The 25,739-nt window shown below is 32.3% G+C and overlaps 2 protein-coding genes across 2 annotated transcripts; both read right to left on the reverse strand.

Annotated features, from left to right (window-relative positions):
• Window positions 1-794: 794 nt before the first annotated feature.
• On the reverse strand, window positions 795-2,049 carry LOC142325848 (uncharacterized). The gene is made up of 2 exons (XM_075367869.1): window positions 1,271-2,049; window positions 795-1,184 (listed from the first exon to the last, which is right to left on the reverse strand). Exons 1-2 carry the CDS (start codon window positions 1,731-1,733, stop codon window positions 1,180-1,182), a joined length of 468 nt encoding a protein of 155 aa, XP_075223984.1. The 5' UTR covers window positions 1,734-2,049; the 3' UTR covers window positions 795-1,179.
• A 607-nt stretch (window positions 2,050-2,656) lies between these two features.
• On the reverse strand, window positions 2,657-4,107 carry LOC142325849 (uncharacterized). Its single transcript, XM_075367870.1, has 2 exons — window positions 3,549-4,107; window positions 2,657-3,425 (listed from the first exon to the last, which is right to left on the reverse strand). Exon 2 carries the CDS (start codon window positions 3,423-3,425, stop codon window positions 3,006-3,008), a length of 420 nt encoding a protein of 139 aa, XP_075223985.1. The 5' UTR covers window positions 3,549-4,107; the 3' UTR covers window positions 2,657-3,005.
• Between the last annotated feature and the right edge of the window lie 21,632 nt (window positions 4,108-25,739).

Consider the following 25,739-nt stretch of genomic DNA (forward strand, 5'->3'; position numbering starts at 1 on the left):
TTCATTAGTCCAATTCGGAAGATATCCTTTCGCAAATATCTTTTTATACTTACTTATCCTTACCTGATCACCAACATTAAATTTAATCGTGGTCGTATGCTGATGACGTTTTTTTGCAACCTTTAATATATTTAACAACACTTCGCGTTCGTTTTTATAAGAAACATCTTTAGGTTTAAAACCAGTAGTTCTATGCACCCTATTGTTATATTTTTCAATTATTTCATCCAATATACTTACCCATCGGTAATCACCCTGTTCGGTAAATTTACGCCACATATTAGTCTTGAGAGTTCTATTGAACCGCTCCACTATTGATGCCTTTTTATCGGAAAAAGTTGAATAATGATTTATATTGAATTTTAGTAATAACGATCTCAATTTTGAATTAAACCATTCTTTTCCATCATCGGTTTGAAAATGCTTCATTTTATGTTTATGAAATATGGGTTTAAGGACCATTACAACTTCATCTGCGTTTTTACTCTTCAATGGAAAAGCAAAAGCAAATTTTGAAAAACAATTTATAATTGTGAGAATATATTTATATCCCCTATTAAATCTTGAGTATTGTATCATCTCTACTAAGTCTGCTTGGTACAAATCGTCTATACCCTTAAGTTCAACAGACCTTGTCAAAAAATTTCTGCGAGCTTGCTTGTGAAGCTCTCTTGCTATCCCTTGTTTAACACTCATCATTTTATTATAAACTAAATTTAAATTGGATGTTTTTAACTTATATATTTAAGGTGAAAAATAAGGATAAAATAATAAAATTCTTTTCAATTTATAAATCTATTTATTCATTGGTTTTGATAACATATTATTTTACAAATAATAAACGAGATAAAATTCCCACTCAATTAATTTGTTTCGCAAAAATTCATATTCAATAACTGTCGGTATTTTCATTTTTACTACTTCTGTTTTATTACCGAAATATTTTCCTTTCTTTATTACTTCTAATCTTGATAAAGGGAAAGTTTTCTTCAAAATATTTATTAAATGATTTATCGATTTTATTCGACCTCCCGGTACAAATCCTATTATCCATGAATCGCTTGTGATATCAGATTCAGATTCGCAAGCTGTCTCGTCGGAAGAACTCTCTCCCATCATTGATAAATATTCTTCAGATGAAGACGAACCCATTATTTCTCCACAACACTCCGTCAGCAATTAACCTAGAACAAACAAATAGAAAATAATTATACAAATACTTATATATTACTGATAAACTTATAAAAATGTTTACTAAAATACAACACACCTTTCATTTTATTTTTCACCATTTTGCAATTATATGAAACTTTTTGATGCTCCTTAAACGGGTTATCATTATCCAACCACTCAAAAATTTCAAGACCACATTCGATACATGCCACAGAATCCATCACGCCGGTGAAATAAAATCCTGCTTCCAACAATAATTCAACCTTTGGAAAAAGCCTTGGCCAATTACTAAAAGTACTCATCATCAGGTCAATACAAACTATGCTATCTTTAAAAAATAAACAACAATTGAATAATTCTTCAGCAACACTACAAGTTTCATCATATGTTTTATGTGCAATTCCGCAATGAAATAAATTAGTTTCAGAGGTTATAGTCCAATTACATTCCTTACATGAAACGATTCCATCATTATCGAAGCGATTTAATCCACATTCTTTAATAATTCTGAATGGGAGTGTGTTTATCCTTTTGCTGAGCGCCGCAAACGGGACAAACATCTCCTAGATTTATTTTTCTGATTCCACTTTTGACAGCATATAGTCTTATATCAAATTCAATTTCTTCTAGTTCTTTTTTAAATATGTTCAGCCTCTCACAGTAGCTCTTAAGAATCTCTTTTTGCAACTGCGACATCAATCTTAAACAGAAACAAAAAAATATTAGAAACAGAAAATATTAGGAACAAAAAATTAAAAAATTCCTTTCAATAAATTATTAACATACCTTTTTCACGAATGAATAATTATATTCTTCTTCTATGACTGTTGATTACTTCTTCTACAACAACTGATTCATTTGGTTGCAAAAAGGAAATATAATATACTATAACGTTAAAGACATTTATTAAATACTAAAATTAAAGTGTTACTTAAACTAACATAAGAATTAAAAACAATTATTTAATACTAAAACAAAACTAGCATGTAATAGCTTCAGTCATTTCAATTTTTTATTTAAACTATTTTTCCACCTTTTGTTTCAATTACTAATTGTATTGGGCTTCTACAGAAAGGACATTTTTTTTCATCGACTATAGGTTTACTTTCGAGACGATCATTACATAATTTGCAGACGGAATGACCACACAAAACAAAAGTTACTTTTATTAAATTACTAAAGCAAATTTGACAAATATATTTTTCTTTTATCTCATCTTCTGATAAAGAATTTATTTCAATATCCCCCTCCTGGGTTTCGTCAAATTCATTTTCTTCATGTTTCACAATACATAATAATATATTAGATATATTATTGGAAAATGGATAAATAATATATTCTCCTTCTTCTATAATCGCTGATTCATTCGACTGCAAAAAGGAAAATATAATAAATCAATTTAAATTAAGCTTAGAAACATTTATTCAATGCTATAATTAAAGTATTACATAAATTACATTCGACAGGTACTTTTTTAAAATATAATAACTTACATCTAAAACATATTGGATGTGCACATGGAATAGTAATAAATTTAATTACATTTATTTTACAAAATTGGCATGTTATTGCTTCTCGATCGTTTAAAGCAATTGTTTCACTAAGTCTAATAGGAAAACTATTTTTATCAGGTTTCCTTTGCGATTTTGCAAAACCTTTATTTAACATTTTATGTAGAACAGAACCATTTTTTATTTTGTGCATAAATCCTCCACCTTTTATTAATAAAGAATTTTTTGTTGAACAAATCATTACTCCACAGTTGATTACCTCTTTCATCGGTATATTTTCAATATTTATTTTCATTTTATATTCTCCTTCTTCTTTTGCATTTAGACAACGCCTAAGTCCAAAATAAGCCTCTTGTTCATTATGAAACTGAAATTGAAAGAAAGACCTATTAGTTTCTCTGTAAAACTAAAAATATATTTCTTTTTATCAAATAAAAAAATAATATTTGCCTTTGTAAATCTAACACGGTTTTCGAGGATGAATGATGTTGTTACTACTGTGCTTTCTTCACTTTCATTATTTTCAACATCAGCAGCAGCCTCTGCTATGAGGTTATCGTTGCCGTCATCTAATAAAGGATGATGTTGTTGGTCGTCGACTTCCCCATACACCAACCTTCGCGGTATTAATAACTGCAGCCGCTGATTAGGAGTTCCCTCTAATTCATCATCTTCTTGTAAAACATCATAAACAACCTGTTCTAATTGCGCATCATTTACTGGAAACATTTCTTCGGACATCTACAAAGAAATATTTTCATTGTACTCTAACAAAAATAACGAAAAATATGTAATAATATATAACTTATAAGAAAAATAATAAAAAAATATGTAATAATATATTACTTCTAAGAAAAAACTTACTGTTTTATAAAGGTGACGAAAATATTGATATAATCCAATACAAAACGCCAGTTTTCCAATCTTAGCACCAATATGTTTTGAATTATTTAATTTTAATTAATCTGCAAAGAAAACAGTTGCATTACTATTTATTTTAATTTTATGAACTAGATGTACAAGAATTGATTTTAAATACATAAACTGGAACAGAATTATTTTACATTTAAATATTGGCTGGAAAAATAATTATTAAATAAATATGAAATAGAATTATATTTAAGCGAATAATTTTACATTTAAATATTATTTCACTTACCTCTTTAAATAAAGATGATAAAGATGATAATATAATAGTAGCAGCAAAACGTAACAGTAACAGCAAAACGTAGTATGAATCCGTTAAATTTTTGGCGGGTATTTATATGTATCGGCTATCATTATCATTGAGATAACTTTGAAAATAACAATGCTATCACCAATTGACGCAAATGCATTATCGGTTGACTTTCAAACTAGTAAACAAGGTTAATGCAAAGTCAGCAAGCACGTGTACATTTTTTTATGCCGAAGTAAGCACATTTTTTTTTTTTTTTTTTTTTTTTTCGGGTCAAAGGTCAATTTTTTTTTTTTTTCGGGTCAAAGGTCAATTTTTTTTTTTTTTTTTTAATGACGTCAGAGGGGGCGGGGGGCGGGGTGATGACGTCATTGATTTTTTTTGATGACGTCATTGATGACGCTTGTCCCAGAACCGGCATTTTTACACTACTAAAATTTATGATACATTTATTTATTTTTTTATTATTATAAAATTATTATTATTATAGACAATATTCTGACAACGATAATTTGTAAGAACAATAAAAGCTGGCAACACAGTTGTAGGACTTTCCCGTCACGCGGCTTTTTTCTGATGTACACATACATACATACACACGCAACTTAATTAAAAATATTTATCATATTTTAAATATAATTTTTTTTGTTTATTTAATTCAATGATTCTAACTAAAGCGCGCGCGCAGGTGTGGCGGTACTAGCGGCCACTTTAAATACTTTTTTACACTTTAAATATTATTTATTTATTTATTCTACCGCTTACCTGTGACGTCACAACATAGCAGTCGACTACTACATATGTACGTCATTGCTACACTAGAGCGGTCCTTGTGGTGAGAGGAGGTACTATTGAAGCAGTATACCCACTTAGCCGCTAGGTTTATTTAGATCATTCTTTGGGGTGAAGGTGCGATTTTGTAAATATTTTGTTTGCAGATATTATTTTTTAATTGTTAACAGATGTATCTAAGAAAAATAAGATTTTTAATTAGGTGAAATTTCGAAATACCTTGCTGTACAGCCTCATCTCAGCCTCACCCCCTTGACCTTTTGAGTTGAAAATTTAATGGTTCCAATGTCCCATGTATAGAAATAATCTGACTAACTTTGGTCAAAATCGGTCCAGTAGTTCTAGAAATATAAGAAGTACAAGACTGAAAACACATATGTTCATGCGAACATCCGGAAACTTTTCATCCGGTTTTTTGGGTTCCTTAGGTGTCAAAATGTCAAGATCCGGTGAAAATCGTATTTGCCCAAATTAGACCGATTACAATACTTTCCCTTCTAAAGCTATAGCTTTGCTATAGTGCTAGACGGGAAAGTAAAAACCTTAAAATTTTATTATTCATTAAGCTATGCAATTATAATAAGTTCGTAATAAGTTGTGCAGTTATAAGTTTGTAATCATCTACAAACACTAAGACCACTGTTTTTGATGATTTATTTATTGTAAAATAAATATTAATAAAACTAATGTGTTTAATTTATATTTATAATAAGTTAGAACTTTATTGTTTTCTAATATAAGCTATAATTAATTACCGAAATTGTTTTGATTATTAATGAAGGAAGATTAAATAAAATTTCCGATTCACGTTTTTATTTTGATTCACTAATTGTAATAAAAAAGACGTAACTTCTTCAACTTATGACAAAAATATACTCGTACAATAAATCGCTAAAAAAAATAAAAACTGTACAATAAATTATTAAATTTACCATTACTACATGTACTTACTAAACGTGTAAAAATTTACACATTTACGAAAGAGAGAAACCTCAGTACAGAAAACATCTTAAAATTATATAAATGCAAAATTTAGAAAAATTTCCGTTAAATTTTCGTACGCTGACGGTTAAAAGTTTTCAGTTCTTCTTTTAAATCAGTTTCTTAAAGTCTGAATTTTTTTATAAGTTTAACTGCCGAATTCGAAGAGGAAATGAGATAAAAAATGATTTGCCTTTATAATTGTGTTTTATAAAGTAAAACATAGTTTTTAATTATCCTTAATCCAGAAATCTCTGAGGTACATCTTAATTTCTTTTATTACTGTCAACGACATAATTCAATGTTAAGTGGGTTTAATGGAATAAAGTATTCCAACAGTGTATGACAGTGTACAAAGAAAAAAACACTTAGTTTTAAAATAAATTGTAGAGGTATTTTTTGTATGATAAATATTAATTTTGGTGGATAAACATATCATTCATGTACATAGAATTACTTTCACAAATACGTATACAATAATTATTACGGCACTGTATCAAGGTGTTGTATAACTGAAGAACTAATTTAGTTTCGATGTACCATTTAAATTGGCCTATCTGGTAGATAGATACTTCAGGATATCATAGACCATATTTCATCGATGCGTTCTGAACAGGAATATATATTATCTTTATTCAATTCTACCATTCTAATTTGTTGCACAGAATTTATTTTGGATCCCAACAGACTTTATAGTAATTATTCGTAAAATTATTTTTTATCGAAGAAGGATTAAATAATATCAGTTACATTTCTGCTAACTTTAAAATTTAACGTTCGACTTTTAAAATATTCAATAAAATTTAAGATCCTTCTAGCAGATTTTTTTTTACGCTTATCAAGTCATCTTCCAAACAGTTTTCGGAGTTTTTATACAGAGTTTTCGGAGTTATAATTTACGATATAAGATATAATTTTACGATTTATTTATTAAGAAATGATTCACAACTTTAGTGAGCTTACAACTCTAATTATAACTTGAAAAACTTGTTTTGCTGTTCTTCAAAAATAATTTCAAGACAAATTATATAATGTGAGATAATTAAATGGAAAATTCTTATAGACTAAAGACATAATTTTTACAATAAAAGTCCCCCTCTCTATCATTACTAAAATCAGACACTATAGTTAAGAACAGAAATTTAAATATGCAGCAGAATGTTTAATTTTAAACTTTAAATGTGAACTAGAAAAAATCTCAAAAAAAAAAACAATCCTAGAAAGATTTATGTGACCCGAAATATTAAAAACAATATGAGAATTACAAAAAAAATAGTAAAGAATTTGAAAACTTCTCCCAAGCATCTGAAAAAGAAGAATGTGTACGAGTATTAATAGAATAATGAAAAATTAATACATTTTTACAGGAAGAAAAAATAAAAATAATTTGAATTAAAACAATTAAAAAGGATCTCCAAGAAGTCGGAGTAACAGAAAAAGATATTTTACACAGCGGTTCTCTTTTAGATGTTCATTTATAATATTGAGTTTCAACAAATAGGAAAAGAAAACGGTCTTAAAAAAAAGTGAACCGAAGAAAGGAGAAATAATTTAAGTTAAATTATGACTTAAAATATGAAAAAATGCTGGTACAAATTAACCTAATGTAATCGACAGATGGCCTAAACGAAAAAAAAAAAATAGTTCCTTCATTTAAATTACTTAAAATATAATTGGTTCAGTGAGATCTTATCTTTCAAAAACTTCTCTTTCAATAATTTTACGACCCAAAAAACATTTTTTCGAAAACAGTTATGAAAGAATGTTATTTTATAACTTTCAACTCATTTTGACTCCAAAATGATTATGCAGAAGTCTTTAAAGTTTTATACCAATATATACGATTATAATGTCCAAAATAAAAAACCAGTAATGGCGAATTCAATATGGCGACCTAAGTTAAAAAAAACATAAATATTACAGATTTTTAGGCTGCTAAATTCAGTTATTATGTTGAATTAAAAATGACGAGTTCAATGGCCCACTTAAATTAGTATTATAATGACGACTGGTATTTTGTGTGCCCGCCTGCTGCTAAATACGCTAAAGGACCCGCATTGCTTCATCTGTCTTGTGATTTTATTATTTTGTAAAAAATGTTATAAAGTGCTCTTTTCCCTTTAAAAAAAAAAAAAAATTAAAGAGAGATGTTTCAATAGATCTGTATCATTTTAAAATGATATTACAAAATATTTAAATGGGGAAAATTAGTTTAGTTGGGTTAATTATGCAAAGAGTGAAACGAAGAATGGAAACGTGTTGACGTCAGAATGTAATTGTAGTATCTAATGCATTAATTCTGTTTTTTCTGTACTCTTTTCTATTTTATCTATCTATTGTTGACCTACTTTCAATTTTTGTTTTTGTCAACGATCTCGAATAATTTCCGTGTCGATGAACTGGTTATTACTTAAGAATATGTTGAATTAATATGTTAAGCATAACAGTATTAAGTGCAATTTATTAAAAATAATATGAGAATTACAAAAAAATAGTAAAGAATTTGAAAACTTCTCCCAAGCATCTGAAAAAGAAGAATGTGTACGAGTATTAATAGAATAATGAAAAATTAATACATTTTTACAGGAAGAAAAAATAAAAATAATTTGAATTAAAACAATTAAAAAGGTTAAACAATTAAAAGATACAGTAATTCTTTACTGTATTATATCTTATTTAGTAAATAAAGTTTATATTATTATTATTGAAGGTAATTAAATAATAATAATTAAAAAAAATCAAGCGAAGAAAAAAAATGTTTATCACACATGATTATTTTAAATTTGAAAAGGTTTTTCGGTCAAGCCAATCAATTGTTATAAAGCTTAATTTGGTGACCTAAGTGCGCTTAATGACAGACAATAAAGGCTTATTAGTAGCTTGCAATAGTAGCCTCATTCGGGGATTTATTAAATAAATTGAATCAAATCTTATTGAATAGGAATGGCTTTATTAAAAATAATTATACATAGATACATGTTTATTTTTTCGTTTGAGGTAAAACAATTAACTAATTAAAAAATAAATAGATAAAATACTTGAACGACACAGAAAAAGAAGGTACTAAGTCCAATTTTTTTAAAAATGATTTTTTTTTTAAATTTCTGCTGTAATGCTATAACACTGAGTGTAATCTATATGATATAATTGGTTTGGGAAAAAAAACGGGCTCAGTCCAGAATAAATGTAATTTACAAAAAAACAGTATACATGGAAAGAAAGGGCTGCCCTAAGGTAGGTAATCCCCACGTCCGGAACACAACATCTACGTTCCACGTCCAGGGCGGTAACAGCCGTAATTATGTACAATACATATAGCTGGCTAACGGGGCTCCGAGTAAATTCCTCGGATATGCTTTTCTTTTGACCTGTTTCCACCTTCAGGTCCCCTCATGGATTGGATTTTTTGGCCACCTGCAGGATATGAACAATTTATGGATTAGGAAGTGGACATATACCAAACTTAGAGCTGGCGCCCGCGATGGCAAGCATGTAGTTAAGGTGCCCATGTTGTTCGGAGCATGGGAGCCCTGAAAGCCTCGGTGTGTAAGGGCCTGGAGTCAGTGCAGAGACTGCGCATCCGCTCTCTGCCAGGACATATGCCGGTTCCACCGGAGTACCGGAACGGACCTCCAGGGTTGGTAGCCCTGGAGTGGGGGTGTACCCCGGCGGCTAGCCTTACTACAGAAGGGATTTATTGTTCATGCAAGTTGAACAATTAAACGTGGCAGAGGGTGCACGTAAACACCCTCGTTTAGAACCAGCCGTTTCGCCTGAGGCAAAACGGAGAAAAAGTACGGAAAATAAAAAGATAGAGATTGAGGCTAGAAAAAGCTTACAAAAAGCTTTTTTCAAGAACAATAATATACCAAAACCTAAATATTTGGTTGTTACCAAGGAGGATGGAAATTTCTCGAGGGTGAGTCCTTTTCTCATCGCTCGAGAAATAAACAAATGTGCTGGAGACCCTGTTAAAGAAATAAGAAAAACTTTTACGGGACTTCATGTAGAGACTGTTAATGATATACAGTCTCAGAAGATTCTAGGACTGAAGAAAATTGGAGAGCTAGCACGTGTTGATCCCCACGGCACGCTCAACACCTCAAGGGGTGTTGTGGTCTGTCGGGATCTTTTAAATTGTTCGGAGCAAGAGATTGTAGAGGAACTGGCAGCACAAGGAGTAATAGAGTGCCGTCGATTGAACATGAGAAGGAACGGTGAGGTCTTACCCTCAGCTTCTCATGTCCTCACTTTCAACCGGCCTACTTTGCCAGAAAAGATAAGAGCGGGGATTCACCGTTTGGATGTGCGGGCATTTGTCCCACAGCCAATGAGGTGCTTCAAGTGCCAACGCTTTGGCCACACCGCTCTTAGATGCGAAAGACCGCAAATATGCGTGTGCGGTGAAGAGGTGCATGAGGGAGAGCCGTGTAAAGAACCTCCTACATGTATTAATTGCAAAGGAGCGCATTCTTGTAGATCAAGGAATTGTCCTGTCTACAAAGATGAAGTAGCTGTGCAGGAAGTAAAAACCCTGCAAAAAGTCAGCTACTTCGATGCAAAGAAGATAGTTAACGCCCGTAAGCCTAGAGCAGCAACATCTTATGCTCAGGCTGCGGCTACTGTTCCTGCTCCTGCTCCGATTGCTGTAGATGAGGCTCAAATTATAAATAAACTTGCGCCTACTTTGGCTAACATGATTGAGAGGATCATCGAAAACAAGATGAAACCTTTTGGCAATAAAGAATTTGTTAAGCCAAAGATAGTGGTACAGCCTGCTGAAGATAAGTCGATAAAAGTGAAAGTTGCTCCTCCAGAAAAGAAAACGGACACCAAACCAGAATGTCAAGTCCGTCTCAGCGAGATTCTTGATGAAAAGAAAAAGGTGATACCTACAGAGTCTGTTATGGAGGCTCCCAAGCCTCCTGTAACTGAAGTGGCCTCTAAGCCTCAGAGGCCACAAAAAATCACACAGGGGGGCGAGTGTCCTCCCTCCCACAGGCGGTGACCGGTGCGACCCCCGTGTTGGGGAGCGACCAGGTTGCCGCCCCTCAATCGGCGCCTGAAACCAAATTTGAATACCACTGCAAAACGCAGATTATTAGAACTTTATAATAAAATATGGCGGGATGGAACGTACCCGCAGCAGTGGAAAAAAGCTCATGTTGTTGCAGTACCAAAGAAAAATAAAAATTTAACAGACCCCAATAGCTATCATCCTATTTCTTTGACGTGTGCTATGGGAAAAATACTGGAAAAAATGATTAATAATCGACTCATCTGGGTTTTGGAAAAAGAAAACCTGATATCACCGTATCAAGCAGGTTTTCGGCAATACCATTCTACCACTGATCAAATGATCAGCTTAGAGGACATTATATATAACAGCTTTATTAAAAGGAAACATTGTGTCGGAGTCTTCTTTGATCTTCAGAAGGCTTTCGATATGACCTGGCGTCATGGTATAATGCTCCAGATACATGAATGGGGCATTCGTGGCAATCTGCCTATACTGCTCAGCAACTACATGAATGACCGTACCTTTCAAGTACGCGTCAACAATGAATATTCATGTGAAAGAATCTTGGAAAATGGCATACCGCAGGGTTCGCCGTTGAGCGGTACCTTGTTTACAATTGCCATTAATAAATTGATACTAGCCATTCCAGTAGAAATCAGCAAAAGCGTCTATGTTGATGATCTGGCAATTGTGTATGCCAGCAACAAGACTGCTATGGTGAGGTACAAATTGCAACGAGCGATCAATGCTCTGAATGAAGTTGCAAGGAATAACGGATTCCAATTCTCACCAGAGAAAACGTGCTGTGTACACTTTTGTAGGAAGAGAATTCCTCATCAAAGTCCTGCGTTGACAATTGACGATAATCCAATACAATATAAAGATAGCGTAAGATATTTAGGACTAGTATTGGATAAATCCCTTACATGGGGATTACATATACAGGACTTGAGTGATAGATGCAAAAGAGCCCTAAACATTATAAAATGTTTATCGAATTTAAACTGGGGCTCAGACAAAGAGACATTATTGAGATTGTATAAAGCATTGGTTCAATCTAAACTAGACTACGGATGTATCGTATATTCATCCGCTAGAAAGTCGCACTTAAGAAAGTTAGACGTAGTTCATAATAGCGGAATAAGATATGCAACAGGCGCTTTCCGCACAAGTCCGGCGGCTAGTCTAATGTCTGAAGCCGGAATAATGCCACTACATTATAGAAGAGAGATCCTTTTGTTAAGATATGCAGCAAATGTATGGGCTTTCCCTGCTCATATAAATAATAAATTGTTCACGAATCATCCTATGGCTGCAGTATATGAACATCGTGCTACCTATTCCAGACCAACCGGAATTAGGTACCACGAATTAAGAAGAAAATATGAAATTGCTATACCAGAGACACTAACAATTTCTACGAGAGAAATACCGCCATGGCTCTTGCCAGCGGTAAATACAAATTTGGATCTCTCTCAAGGAGAAATAAAAAAGAAACCAGCAGTGATCATGCAGCAGGAATTTTTAGCAACCGTCAGTAGTTACGAAGAACATATTAGAATTTATACTGACGGTTCTAAAACCGAACATGGTGTTGGATGCTCGATATATGTAAATGAAGAAGCCCACTCTTGGAGACTGCCAGATGTGGCCAGTGTCTACACGGCAGAACTCACTGCAATTCAGCAAGCTCTTCGCTACACTGAACACTATTGCGAAGAGAGAGTGCTAATATGTTCCGATTCATTAAGTGCACTCGTCGCAATTCGGAACAAGAACATTAAGGATGTCCTAATTGCAAACATCTTGTCCATTTTATACGTACTAAAACAACGAGGACAGCGATGCGTATTTGTATGGACTCCAGGGCATGCTGGTATTATAGGTAATGAAATCGCAGACGAAGCTGCCAGAAAGGCAACAGTCTGCGATGACTTGGATGCATTTCCTGTAAGAGTGGCAGATGTTAAAAACCGTCTAACCAACATAGTAAGAAACAAGTGGAACGCTGAATGGAGGAGTTTAAATACAAAATTAAACTCGGTTAAAACTTCTCCTTATAAATGGAAAAGCGACTTTAAGTTGACTCGCCGTGAACAAGTAGCGGTGACCAGACTTAGAATCGGTCACACGCGATTAACAAATTTATATTTGTTAACCGGCGAAGTGAGACCAATGTGCGGTGTTTGTAATAAAACACTGACAATCAAGCATCTAATAGAAGAGTGTACCATATATGAGGACCTCAGAAAGAGGTTCCGTCTTACAAATAATATTAGTGCTGATCTGGATAATGGAAATGAAGAAAATATAGTTGCATTTTTACACGCCAGTGGACTTCTTAAAAGTCTATAAAATGGAAGTTTAAAGCTGTGGTAAGAGATACTCTAAGCGGTAGTTTTATATATACATATAAGGGAGTCTCGAAGCGTGGGACGTATAGTGATGGGAGGTATCCCTCTTGCCTAGGCCATTTTGGCTCACCTGCATTCAAGAGCAGTGAGTCGGGGTGTGTCCGATGATGGCATGGGGGACCCTCAAGGGTGGATTGAGGGCGCGAGGCTATGGGTGTACGCCGTGCATGCCCATGGCCTGATATAAGAAGGATTCAACTGCCACGGCACCCTGGTACGACTGATATACTGCTCAACGGCGGTTCTGGTCGCCCCGAGGGTGCTTAAGCAAACTATAAATGAGACTTCGTAGAAGAAAGAAAGATATGGTATTGATTAGTTTAATTTTAATTTTAAGTTCATGGTCTTTTGAGAACCTATCTCAAATTTTAATATTGGGGCCCTTTACACCCCGTAAGTGTTTGTGATTGTCCTTGTCTTTCATGTTTTAATGTTTATTGTGAAGTTTGTGTTTTTAAATAAAATGTAAGGGCCCTTTACACCCTTACATATGACGATCCTGATGGAGATAATAATTTCTTTTAAAGAATGTGACGAGGGCTAATGACCTTAGCAGTCGATGCACGTAAAAATTCAGTTAAAAAAAAAAAAAAAAAAAAGAAAGGGCTTAGTGCATCTGGTAAAGGGAAGGAAAGAGTTTAGTCCATACCACTGTAAAATGCGTCACTCTACTTTACTTTTAATTTACTTTGTTTTGAAGTTAGAAACACTTATTAGTGGTTTGTGCTAATTGGTTAATAAGTAATAATTTTGTTTATTATTTTTTTGAGAGGATAAAAGTAGTGTTTGTTGTAATGGAAGGTGATGAAAATTTGGATCGTTTGAGTGATTGCGAAGGTCCACAGAGTTCGTCTATAAGAAAAAGAAAGAAGCATGGGCGTATGTCTGCGGTAAACAAAAAAATTAATCTAATGTCACATGTAATGGGTAAAGATTGCAATTGTTCAATGAAATGTTTTGATATTCTACCGGAAAAAAGTAGAAATGACATTTTACAAAATTTCTATTTAATAGAATCTGTCAACAAGCAAAATATTTATATATGTGGTTTGATTACTGTGCTTCCAATACAAAGAAGAAGGCCAAGGAAGGACGAAGCAGAGGCACGATTTAACAATGCATCTTATAAGAACAGAGTTCGATGTAGCATTGATAATGAAGTAAAAGAAATTATGGTGTACCGTAAGGCTTTTATTTCCATTCATGGTATTTCTAATAAAAAAAAAATAGCGATTTGGTAGCCAATTTACGAAAAGATGTCCTGATGATAAAAGAGGCCAACATGGAAACAGACCGTGGAAATTTGGAAAAGAAAAATTAAATATTATTAAAAGGCACATTGCTTCTTTTCGTGGAAAAAATAGTCATTATGGTTTAAAAAATGAAAAAAAAATTACCTCTCAGAAGATCTTATGTAAAAAAATGCATTCTTTATTTCAAGGAGCTCATCCCGTAGATGCTGTTCACACGAGTCATATCGGGACATATTTAATAAACATTCTAATATAAGCTATGGGTTCCTTACTTGCAGCAGCTGCAATGAATATGTAGCAAAGGTAAAATATCTACAATTAGAGAACAAGGCATGCAATAATGTAAGTGATATTAACAGAATTGAAAGTAAACTGGCAAAAAACATTAAATGATGGACACAAATTAAAAGCAGATATGTTTTATAACAGAAAGAGAAAGGCTAAAATGGAAAGGAGAAAACGGACTGACATGAGAGCAATTTGCTTGGATTTTTCAAAGAATCTACCATTACCTAATATCCAGATAAACAAAGTATACTGCAAAAGACCGTGCTTTCATTTAACATACATGTCTTGTCTGGATCTAACAGCGTTTTTTTTTTGTTTATCCTGAAAACATTGGAAAGAAAGGTAGTGAAGATGTATGTTCAATGTTAAACAAATTTTGTTATGATTTTTCTTAAATGTTCTGTACGAAAATTACAAATCTTTTGGGATCTTGTGCAGGGCAAAACAAAAATTACACACTCATTCGATTTCTGCATTATTTAATTCATTTTAAATATCGATCAGATTATATTAAAGTGACATTTCCAATAAAAGGGCATTCTTATCTTGAATGAGATACGAATTTTAGTCTTATTAATAAAAAGTTACATACAGAAACTCCGAAGGATTGGGTTGAAATTTTTAAAAATACCAGAACGAAGTCGCCTCCTTTTGAAGTAGTTGAAGAAAGTACAGATACTTTTCGGCAGAAGTTATCTTTTCTAACACCAATTTATACAAAAAAGTATCCATTTGTTACGTTCCCTATTAGAGAAATTATTTTTGAAAAGGTACATTCAAGACTTGTCAAATTCAAAACAACTTTTAACGGTCAATGGGATACCAAAATAATGAGGAATTCAACAAATTTGTTGCAAGAAATGGATGAAGTTGCAGAAGGAGAGTTTAGATTTAAAAGTCTTAGATTAAAATCTAAAATCGCTTTCCAGTAAAATTTACTAAAGTGGACTTAGCCCCTTCTTTCCCTGGGCTCTTCACTCTTTACAAATATTTTTTTAATAATAAATTTATCAAACCGGTTCAGAAAGTAAAGAATATTATACAAAAATTTCAGTTAGTGTATGCGAATATTTACAGAAAAAATCTAACCCGATTCATCTATTTATTTATTTTTTACTACTTTTGAGATGACGACTGCTTTCGTCATTTTACCGTATGAGAATTGAAATTTGTAGAGTATAAAATATACCAAGTCTGGTCGGGATTTGAACCCAGGCCCTCGGGATAAAAGGCTGAGATGGTCCCTTGTGACGGAGTTAGTACTCCGTCACAGAGATCTATATTATTTTTTTGTTTTTTCTCTTCTTTTTTATAATACAAAATTTGAAAAATTTCGTTTATGATTAAAAATCTGTATCAACAATAAATTATTTTCATTTTTAGATTTAAAAATAGTATTCGAATAAGGTTACAAAGTCAAGCTTTAATTTATTCTCTTCTATTAGCAAGATATTTTCTTATTAATAATTAATATATCTTTAAATCAACAGTTTTCATGGATTTTATCTGAAAATTACATCATTTATCTTAGAACATTTTATTAAGTATGAGATATTTATTTCAGTAAATTCTTTAAAATTAATAAAAGTCGAGTTAACTGAATTTACACGGTAACCATAAAATTTGGCTATAACCGAGTAAGTTATTAAGTAATTTTCTAAGTAATTATGGAACTTTATATTACTTGTTCCTTAATGTTCTACTTAAATCTTCAGTCTAGAATTCTCGGTATACTACAGAAACAGAGAGAATGCCTGAGAAAGAAAAGGAGAGAGATTGAAATAATGTTTATTTTCTTTTTCTCTGAAAATTAAACGGGTCAATTTATCCAATGATAAATTTCTTCATTTATAACAGCATTCATTTTTTTTAATGTATTTTAGTTAAAACAAATTAAATCCTTAACTTAAATGTGCAAATACAACATTACAGATTTTTAAATGTGTTATTCGATCATTAAATTATTTTTCATTAAGTATGGTGTTCTCGTTTATTATTTATTGTACTATACGGCAGTCATGCCATATAATAAAATAATTCTCACAAAAAGGGAATATGCACATCAAATTCTCCCTCTCATTAACTATCAAGTCTTTCTTATAATTGTCACGCACGTATTTCGTCCGAGGTATACGAGACAATGTCAGAGTTCCTTTCTCTGAGAGTAATGATCATTATAAATAAGTTCCTGTGGTAAACAGAATAAAAGTCTCAGTTTTAGGGCTAAACCTCATCTTTTTTTTAATAGTAGGCTTGGTACACTGATATAGAACCATATGCTTGGCTCAACGAAGAAGAGATTGGGAAACCACTTTACTTTTCACTTCTCTTGCTGCGACCACACTCGTGAGATTTTGCCTTCAAGAAGGTTATGTGTTATAGCGCATGGAATGATGTATGAGAGGGATTCAATATTAAACGCCTTTTCGATGTTTAAACGGAAGCCGTTTTGATAGGTCAAGTCGTCCCGCAAACGGTGGATGCACTTTCAGTTCAACTTGCGTCTTGTCTGACAGTCTTGAGAAGTGTTTTATTTTCTCTGTGTGTGTGTATATATATTAGTAATACTATTTACTATTTAATAATAATAATTTTTTATGTGTTTTTAATTAGAGTTTTTTATTATTTTATTTTTTTACATATTAAATACTTTAAATAGAATAATTTAACATTAATCAGTCATTATACTCGTATAGATTTCTCAATTTTAGATATTATGTCATCTGAAAAAGATGGTTTGCAATTTGCCAACTTCTAACCAAGTGCGTGGACTGTTGTGGAACTCGAACCCTAACGAAAAGGAATGATACTTTGTTCAGGAAAGTGAATACAAGACTAATAGCGGTAAAAAAACAAAATAAAATGCTTGAGTTCCCTATTTTCAAATGAACACATCAAAAATTATTCTTCAAAAAAATTGGTTCCCGTAATAAAGATACGAACATAGACAAGTCGTAAAAATACTTGAAATAGTTAACATGTAAGCTGATGATGTTTATAATTTATACAATCACACCGATAGGAACATTGGAAATTGGCGAAGGATCGGAAATCCAACAGTCTCAATGAAGTTACCAGCTTTACCACTATTTAATAATAGACGTTTATTTTGGAAAATTCATAAATTTGGAAATTTATAAAATGCAAACCATCACTAAGTTTCAGTTGTTTCAATATTGAAAAATTACTTTACATATTCTATAATTCACATGAACCCCCAATGATTTGATGTCCATAGTTACGCCGCAGCAGCGACTGCCCATAATTGATTATTTTTCAGAATTGTTGTTAACGTCTCCTCCACTGTAATGTGTGCGATTCACCGACGCAGTTCTCGCAGGCCGAGAACTTAAAATTACATCATTTTAAAACGATGAAAAAAAATCAATTAATAGATAGTTATGTGTGTGTGTGTGTGTGTGTGTGTGTGTGTGTGTGTGTGTGTGTGTGTGTGTGTGTGTGTGTGCGCGCGCGAACGTGTTAAATGTGGTTACAGTAGGCAAATCCTAACTTGTTAAAATTAAATTTCGAAACGATATATAGCTATTCTCAAAAATAATCAGCATCTCACGCCAAACTTACAAGAAAATATGAGGAGTGAAGTAGTTTTCAATCCCTTTTTTCACTAAGCAAATGGCACTAAGAAAAATGCTAAGCCTACCAAATACAAGATATATTCAGTTCAGTAATATCACACTACGGCCGAAACTGTCTATATAGTGAAAATTAATTATTTTCAGAAAGAAAATATTTATAGATTTACTTTCCCGGCTAAAGCGAGCGATAAATGCTACTATAGAAGCTGTAGCTATAATTGGAAAGTATACAGATCGGTAAAAAAAATTATCTAAAATAACTGGCCTTTTTTTAAGCTTTTTGCCTAAGGATATTAAAAGGTTTTTTTAATAAAAAAGAGTTTTTAATAAATTGTAATGAAAACGTTTTTTTCTAATGCTCCCAAGCCCAAAAAATCTAATTTTATCAGATGGATGTTTGTACTTATGTATGTATATATATATATACGCGTATATATATAAATTGGTCAGCATTTGGTCTTATGAATATGGACCCCGTTAACCGATTGAATGATTTTCCTGAAATTTTGTAGATAAATACTATCTTCAGATGGAAAGATCGTATTAAATTTTTGCATAAAAATGGAATAAAAGGGAGGTGTTTTGCCCGAAATAAAATCTAATTTCTTTACCGGGCCACTTTAGCAAAAAAATTTTTCTTATAAATGTTGATAAGTTTTTTTATCAAGATCACAAATTTAAAAAAAAATAAAAATAATCTCACCCTCCTCAGCAAAAAATTACTTTAACTACTTTTCTTTGTTTACCCGTATACTGCTTTAGAAAAAAGTTAATGATAGTCTTTCCGTCTATATTTTGTACATCAGTATGCCTTAAAATCAATATAACAATTTTTTGCACATCTGACTCCAATGATCTGTGGTAACAAAAAATATATTTTTAAATTTAAAAAAAAAAAAATAAAATAAATTTAAATCCATCTCTCAAGTTACTAATTGTATTTAAAAAGTATAAAAGCTTAATTTTTTTTGATAACCCTTACTCTTTTATTATTTTTTTAAAAAAAATATTACCCAAAACCTTTAGCCCTTTCTATGAAAATTACAATTTTTTTTTATTTGGAATCTTTGAAACAATTTAAAAAAAGTTATTTTTTAACCAACTTCAAAAAGAGAGGTTATATATTCGACCCGTATATTTTTTAAAAATATTTGTTCACGCTTCTATTCCCATTAATCCGATTGCAATAAATCTTGTTGCAATCAACGCAGCCGCTTTTCCAATAAAAAATTATAAGAAATTTTTTATACACAAAAAAATCGATCTAAAAATTGATAAAAAATGTTTTTCGCCGTCCGGTGGGTAGGTAGGAACAGTGGCAATCCTGATATTCTATATGTATGCGTCACGTTAGATAATATTATATAGTCTTCTGTAGGGCAAGTAACGTGAGTTTCTGCAAAAGATATGTAGCACCGTTAATAAAATCATCAAAAATTCATATATCTCGTCTTAAAAATTACAGACCCAATGTACATTATATATAATTTAGAATATAGGTAGCGGCAGTGGGAATCATTTATAATTATATATTCGTGCATCACAATACATGGTCTTGATATCGGTTCCATTTAAAAAAAAATAATTTATAAATCCTTTATCAGTACTTAGAAATAATTTTCTTAAAAATTACTTTTACCCGACTGCTTCCGCTTGAGTATGGGAACCCCCAAAATGAAAAAAAAAATAAAATTTTTTCGTGATTTATAATTTTTAATGTTGAAATTGTATTTTTCAAAATAAATTGATAACTTTCCAGGCTATGACGCTCCAGTTATGCATTTCACTGTCGGATTTTTTTAGGAACTACAGTCTAAGGACAATTATATCATTGGTGATGAAGTTTTGCATGTAAAAAATGGCAATCCCAACTAGAATTCGAAATCATGATATTCCGAATGAAAGACATAGATGCGACGACTCAAATTATAATAAACTATACCAATAATACGTAAAAGATAAGTAATAAATTTAATTATTTTACTATTTTTACGTAATTTTTGCTTATATGTTAACTATCGTTTAATTAATACCGCGAAAAGAGTTGTTACAAATAACAATATTAGTATAATTATTGATAAAAGTTAAAATTATACGAGGGATAAAAAATCCCTTTCGGCACGCCGGAAGGCGGATGTAGATTTCACTGGTTCTAAGTAGGGGATAAAAAATTTCCACCTTAAAGTTAAGAAAAACTTCAAATTTACTCAATACGACAATGGTTGCATGTGAAAAAAGTTTCACATATTTAGCATACAAAGCCCATCTTACAATTCCAGAAATTTTTGTTCATCCCTTGCCGTAAGGGTTTGTCATATCAAAAATTGCTTCAGACAAAAGTTTTAGAGAACTAACAACCACTTAAAACCGATCTCATACTGTGCCTGTTAAGGAGGTATGATTTTCTTTTGTCTTCGAAACACCATTTTTTCCACTCCCTGGGCCAATGGTTGGTTCAAACAAATTTACTTGAATAAGTTTTAGGCCCTTATCCAAAGAACAGTAGGAACTTTAAACTAATTCGATATTTTACTTAATAAGAAAGTTATAGCGATATTTTATTTTACTGATAAAACCCTCCCATTTCCATCCCCACGGTCCGATTTTGACCATTAACGAACTTGATCGAGATTTTGTGTTGTTATATTTCATGTATCAATTCGAAAATGATTGGCACAAAATTACAGCAGTTATCGTGTCCAGAAGAAAGTGAAATATATATAGATATAGATATAGATATAAATGTATATGTAAACTTTTTAAGTGACAGTGGTTTTGGGGTTTGGGGGATGTAAACGCAAAGATACGTCGAAATTTTCCAGAAGTCGAATCATGGTACCCATTACAATAGGTAGCTTACTAATGAAATCTGCCTAAAAACAGAAACAAAGAAATACTATGTTACAAAAAACTCGGGATAACGATTTCTTCTTTTTTTAACAATATCTTTATTTCACTAATAATATATTCTTTTGTATTTTATATATATGTATATATATATATACATAAACAATTTTTAAGTAGCAATTTATTTTATAATTTATGTTATTAAAATAAATTATTACTGGAAAGTAAAAAGAATACTTTATTTATCCGGAGTTCGGTTTTCAATTTCACATTTCCCTTTCCAGATATTACTGTATTAATATTGTACTGAGAAATCAATTCCTACAATATATAGTTTTAAATTAAGGTACGAGTAATTGAATTTCAATTATACATGAAATTTATTGAACCCAGCTGTACTTTTCTATTTCTAAATTATTTAATATAATTAAAATTGGATGTTAAATGAGGTCATATGTATTTTTTTTTTTTTTTTTTTTTTTTGTCTTCAGTCATTTGACTGGTTTGATGCAGCTCTCCAAGATTCCCTATCTAGTGCTAGTCGTTTCATTTCAGTATACCCTCTACATCCTACATCCCTAACAATTTGTTTTACATATTCCAAACGTGGCCTGCCTACACAATTTTTCCCTTCTACCTGTCCTTCCAAAATTAAAGCGACTATTCCAGGATGCCTTAGTATGTGGCCTATAAGTCTGTCTCTTCTTTTAACTATACTTTTCCAAATGCTTCTTTCTTCATCTATTTGCCGCAATACCTCCTCATTTGTCACTTTATCCACCCATCTGATTTTTAACATTCTCCTATAGCACCACATTTCAAAAGCTTCTAACCTTTTCTTCTCAGATACTCCGATTGTCCAAGTTTCACTTCCATATAAAACGACACTCCAAACATACACTTTCAAAAATCTTTTCCTGACATTTAAATTAATTTTTGATGTAAACAACTTATATTTCTTACTGAAGGCTCGTTTAGCTTGTGCTATTCGGCATTTTATATCGCTCCTGCTTCGTCCGTCTTTAGTAATTCTACTTCCCAAATAACAAAATTCTTCTACCTCCATAATCTTTTCTCCTCCTATTTTCACATTCAGTGGTCCATCTTTGTTATTTCTACTACATTTCATTACTTTTGTTTTGTTCTTGTTTATTTTCATGCGATAGTTCTTGCGTAGGACTTCATCTATGCCGTTCATTGTTTCTTCTAAATCCTTTTTATTCTCGGCTAGAATTACTATATCATCAGCAAATCGTAGCATCTTTATCTTTTCACCTTGTACTGTTACTCCGAATCTAAATTGTTCTTTAACATCATTAACTGCTAGTTCCATGTAAAGATTAAAAAGTAACGGCGATAGAGAACATCCTTGTCGGACTCCCTTTCTTATTATGGCTTCTTTCTTATGTTCTTCAATTGCTACTGTTGCTGTTTGGTTCCTGTACATGTTAGCAATTGTTCTTCTATCTCTGTATTTGAACCCTAATTTTTTTAAAATGCTGAACATTTTATTCCAGTCTACGTTATCGAATGCCTTTTCTAGGTCTATAAATGCCAAGTATGTTGGTTTGTTTTTCTTTAATCTTCCTTCTACTATTAATCTGAGGCCTAAAATTGCTTCCCTTGTCCCTATACTTTTCCTGAAACCAAATTGATCTTCTCCTAACACTTCCTCTACTCTCCTCTCAATTCTTCTGTATAGAATTCTAGTTAAGATTTTTGATGCATGACTAGTTAAACTAATTGTTCTGTATTCTTCACATTTATCTGCCCCTGATTTCTTTGGTATCATTACTATAACACTTTTTTTGAAGTCTGATGGAAATTCCCCTTTTTCATAAATATTACACACCAGTTTGTATAATCTATCAATCGCCTCCTCCCCTGCACTGCGCAGTAATTCTACAGTTATTCCGTCTATTCCAGGAGCCTTTCTACCATTTAAATCTTTTAATGCTCTCTTAAATTCAGATCTCAGTATTGTTTCTCCCATTTCATCCTCCTCAACTTCCTCTTCTTCCTCTATAAAACCATTTTCTAATTCATTTCCTCCGTATAACTCTTCAATATATTCCACCCATCTATCGACTTTACCTTTCGTATTATATATAGGTGTACCATCTTTGTTTAACACATTATTAGATTTTAATTTATGTACCCCAAAATTTTCCTTAACTTTCCTGTATGCTCCGTCTATTTTACCAATGTTCATTTCTCTTTCCACTTCTGAACACTTTTCTTTAATCCACTCTTCTTTCGCCAGTTTGCACTTCCTGTTTATAGCATTTCTTAATTGCCGATAGTTCCTTTTACTTTCTTCATCACCTGCATTCTTATATTTTCTACGTTCATCCATCAGCTGCAATATATCGTCTGAAACCCAAGGTTTTCTACCAGTTCTCTTTATTCCGCCTACGTTCGCTTCTGCTGATTTAAGAATTTCCTTTTTAACATTCTCCCATTCTTCTTCTACATTTTCTATCTTACCTTTTTTACTCAGACCTCTAGCGATGTCCTCCTCAAAAATCTTCTTTACCTCCTCTTCCTCAAGCTTCTCTAAATTCCACCGATTCATCTGACACCTTTTCTTCAGGTTTTTAAACCCCAATCTACATTTCATTATCACCAAATTATGGTCGCTATCAATGTCTGCTCCAGGGTAAGTTTTGCAGTCCACGAGTTGATTTCTAAATCTTTGCTTAACCATGATATAATCTATCTGATACCTTGCAGTATCGCCTGGCTTTTTCCAAGTGTATATTCTTCTATTATGATTTTTAAATTGGGTGTTGGCAATTACTAAATTATACTTCGTGCAAAACTCTATAAGTCGGTCCCCTCTTTCATTCCTTTTGCCCAGCCCGTATTCACCCACTATATTTCCTTCCTTGCCTTTTCCAATGCTTGCATTCCAATCTCCAACTATTATTAAATTTTCATCTCCTTTTACGTGTTTAATTGCTTCATCAATCTCTTCGTATACACATTCTACCTCATCATCATCATGGGCGATTGTAGGCATATAGACGTTAACAATCGTTGTCGGTTTAGGTTTTGAATTTATCCTTATTACAATGACTCTATCGCTATGCGTCTTGAAATACTCCACTCTCCTCCCTATTTTCTTGTTCATCACGAAACCTACTCCTGCCTGCCCATTATTTGACGCTGAGTTAATTACTCTAAAGTCACCCGACCAAAAGTCGCCTTCCTCTTCCCACCGAACCTCACTAATTCCTACTATATCCACGTTTACCCTATCCATTTCCCTTTTTAAATTCCCTAGCCTACCAACCTTTTTTAAGCTTCTAACATTCCACGCTCCGACTCGTAGAATGTTATTTTTTACTTTTCTGGTGACCCCTTCCTTAGTAGTCCCCACCCGGAGATCCGAACGGGGGACTATTTTACCTCCGGAATATTTTACCAAGGAAGGCGCCTCCATTATTGTTATGTGAAAATGCAGAGAGCCACATTTTCTTGGAAAAAAAGCAGCTGTAGTTTTCCATTGCTTTCAGCTGCGCAGTACTCAGAGGACTGAGTGATGTTGATACGGCCGTTTAAGTCGTCCTGACTCACGCCCCTAACAACTACTGAAAGAGCTGCTGCCCTCTTTCAGGAATCATTCCTTAGTCTGGCTCTCAACAGATACCTCTCCGATATGGTTGCACCTTCGGTCCAGCTACTCTGTATCCCTGAGCACTCAAGCCCCCTCACCAACGGCAAGGTCTCATGATTCATAGAGGAGGGTCATATGTATAAAAACAATAAAGATTTCTAAAAGCTATTTTTTTAATTTCTAACCATTGAGCAAAAACACCAAAAAAATTATAAATAAAAAAAAAACAAATAATTTTGTATGCCGTTTTACTTTGGTTAATTTTATAATTACTTTGTTTTATACGAGATAGCATTTCTCACAGTAAATCGTAACATTCTGTTTAAAAATAAAATTCATTTCACATGATTTACCATACTGCAATAATAAAAATAAAATTATTTTACAAACATCGTTAAGAAAACTTTATAATAACAATATTTATTGTAAATTAGGAAGTAATATTTAATTAAAAAATTGAAAACAATATTAATATATTTAAATGAATCAATTTCAGTTGAACAATATAATATAAAAGTAACAAAAAAGATGAATGAAAAAAAAAAAAGGTAACAGAAGTTTTGGGGATTAAATGTCAGCAACAGAAGAAAACTTTTTCCGTCATTTATATTCACAGTTTTTTTGCGGTAAAAAAAGGGATGAGTTGATGTTCAAGCTACTGCTTTTCGATTTCAGACTGCATTACGTTGAAAGAGAACAAACATTATTTGCTATAAGCGAGCCTATCGTTCTTTGTTCCATGAGTAAAAAAATTCATTGTTTTTAGATCATTGCTTACAATGAACAGATAAAACTGACTTGGTTTAAACATGTTAATCAGTCGATATAATTTTTATTTTTGCTGATGATATCTCCACATAAGCTTGAAACTTGTCCTGTGGGATATCGAAATGGAATTTTTTAGCGTATGAAAAATGTCATGCCATGCCTCATCGAGATTAAAACCCGGGACATCCGGATGAAAGCCGAATATGATCTGTTATATTTCATTTTTAATTTCTGTTACCATTTTTTCTTTTTATTAATAAGAAGAACCTCCTCTATGAATCATGAGACCTTGTCGTTGGT

This window comes from Lycorma delicatula, chromosome 5 (assembly GCF_047948215.1).
Source record: "Lycorma delicatula isolate Av1 chromosome 5, ASM4794821v1, whole genome shotgun sequence".
NCBI classification, from domain to species: domain Eukaryota; kingdom Metazoa; phylum Arthropoda; class Insecta; order Hemiptera; family Fulgoridae; genus Lycorma; species Lycorma delicatula.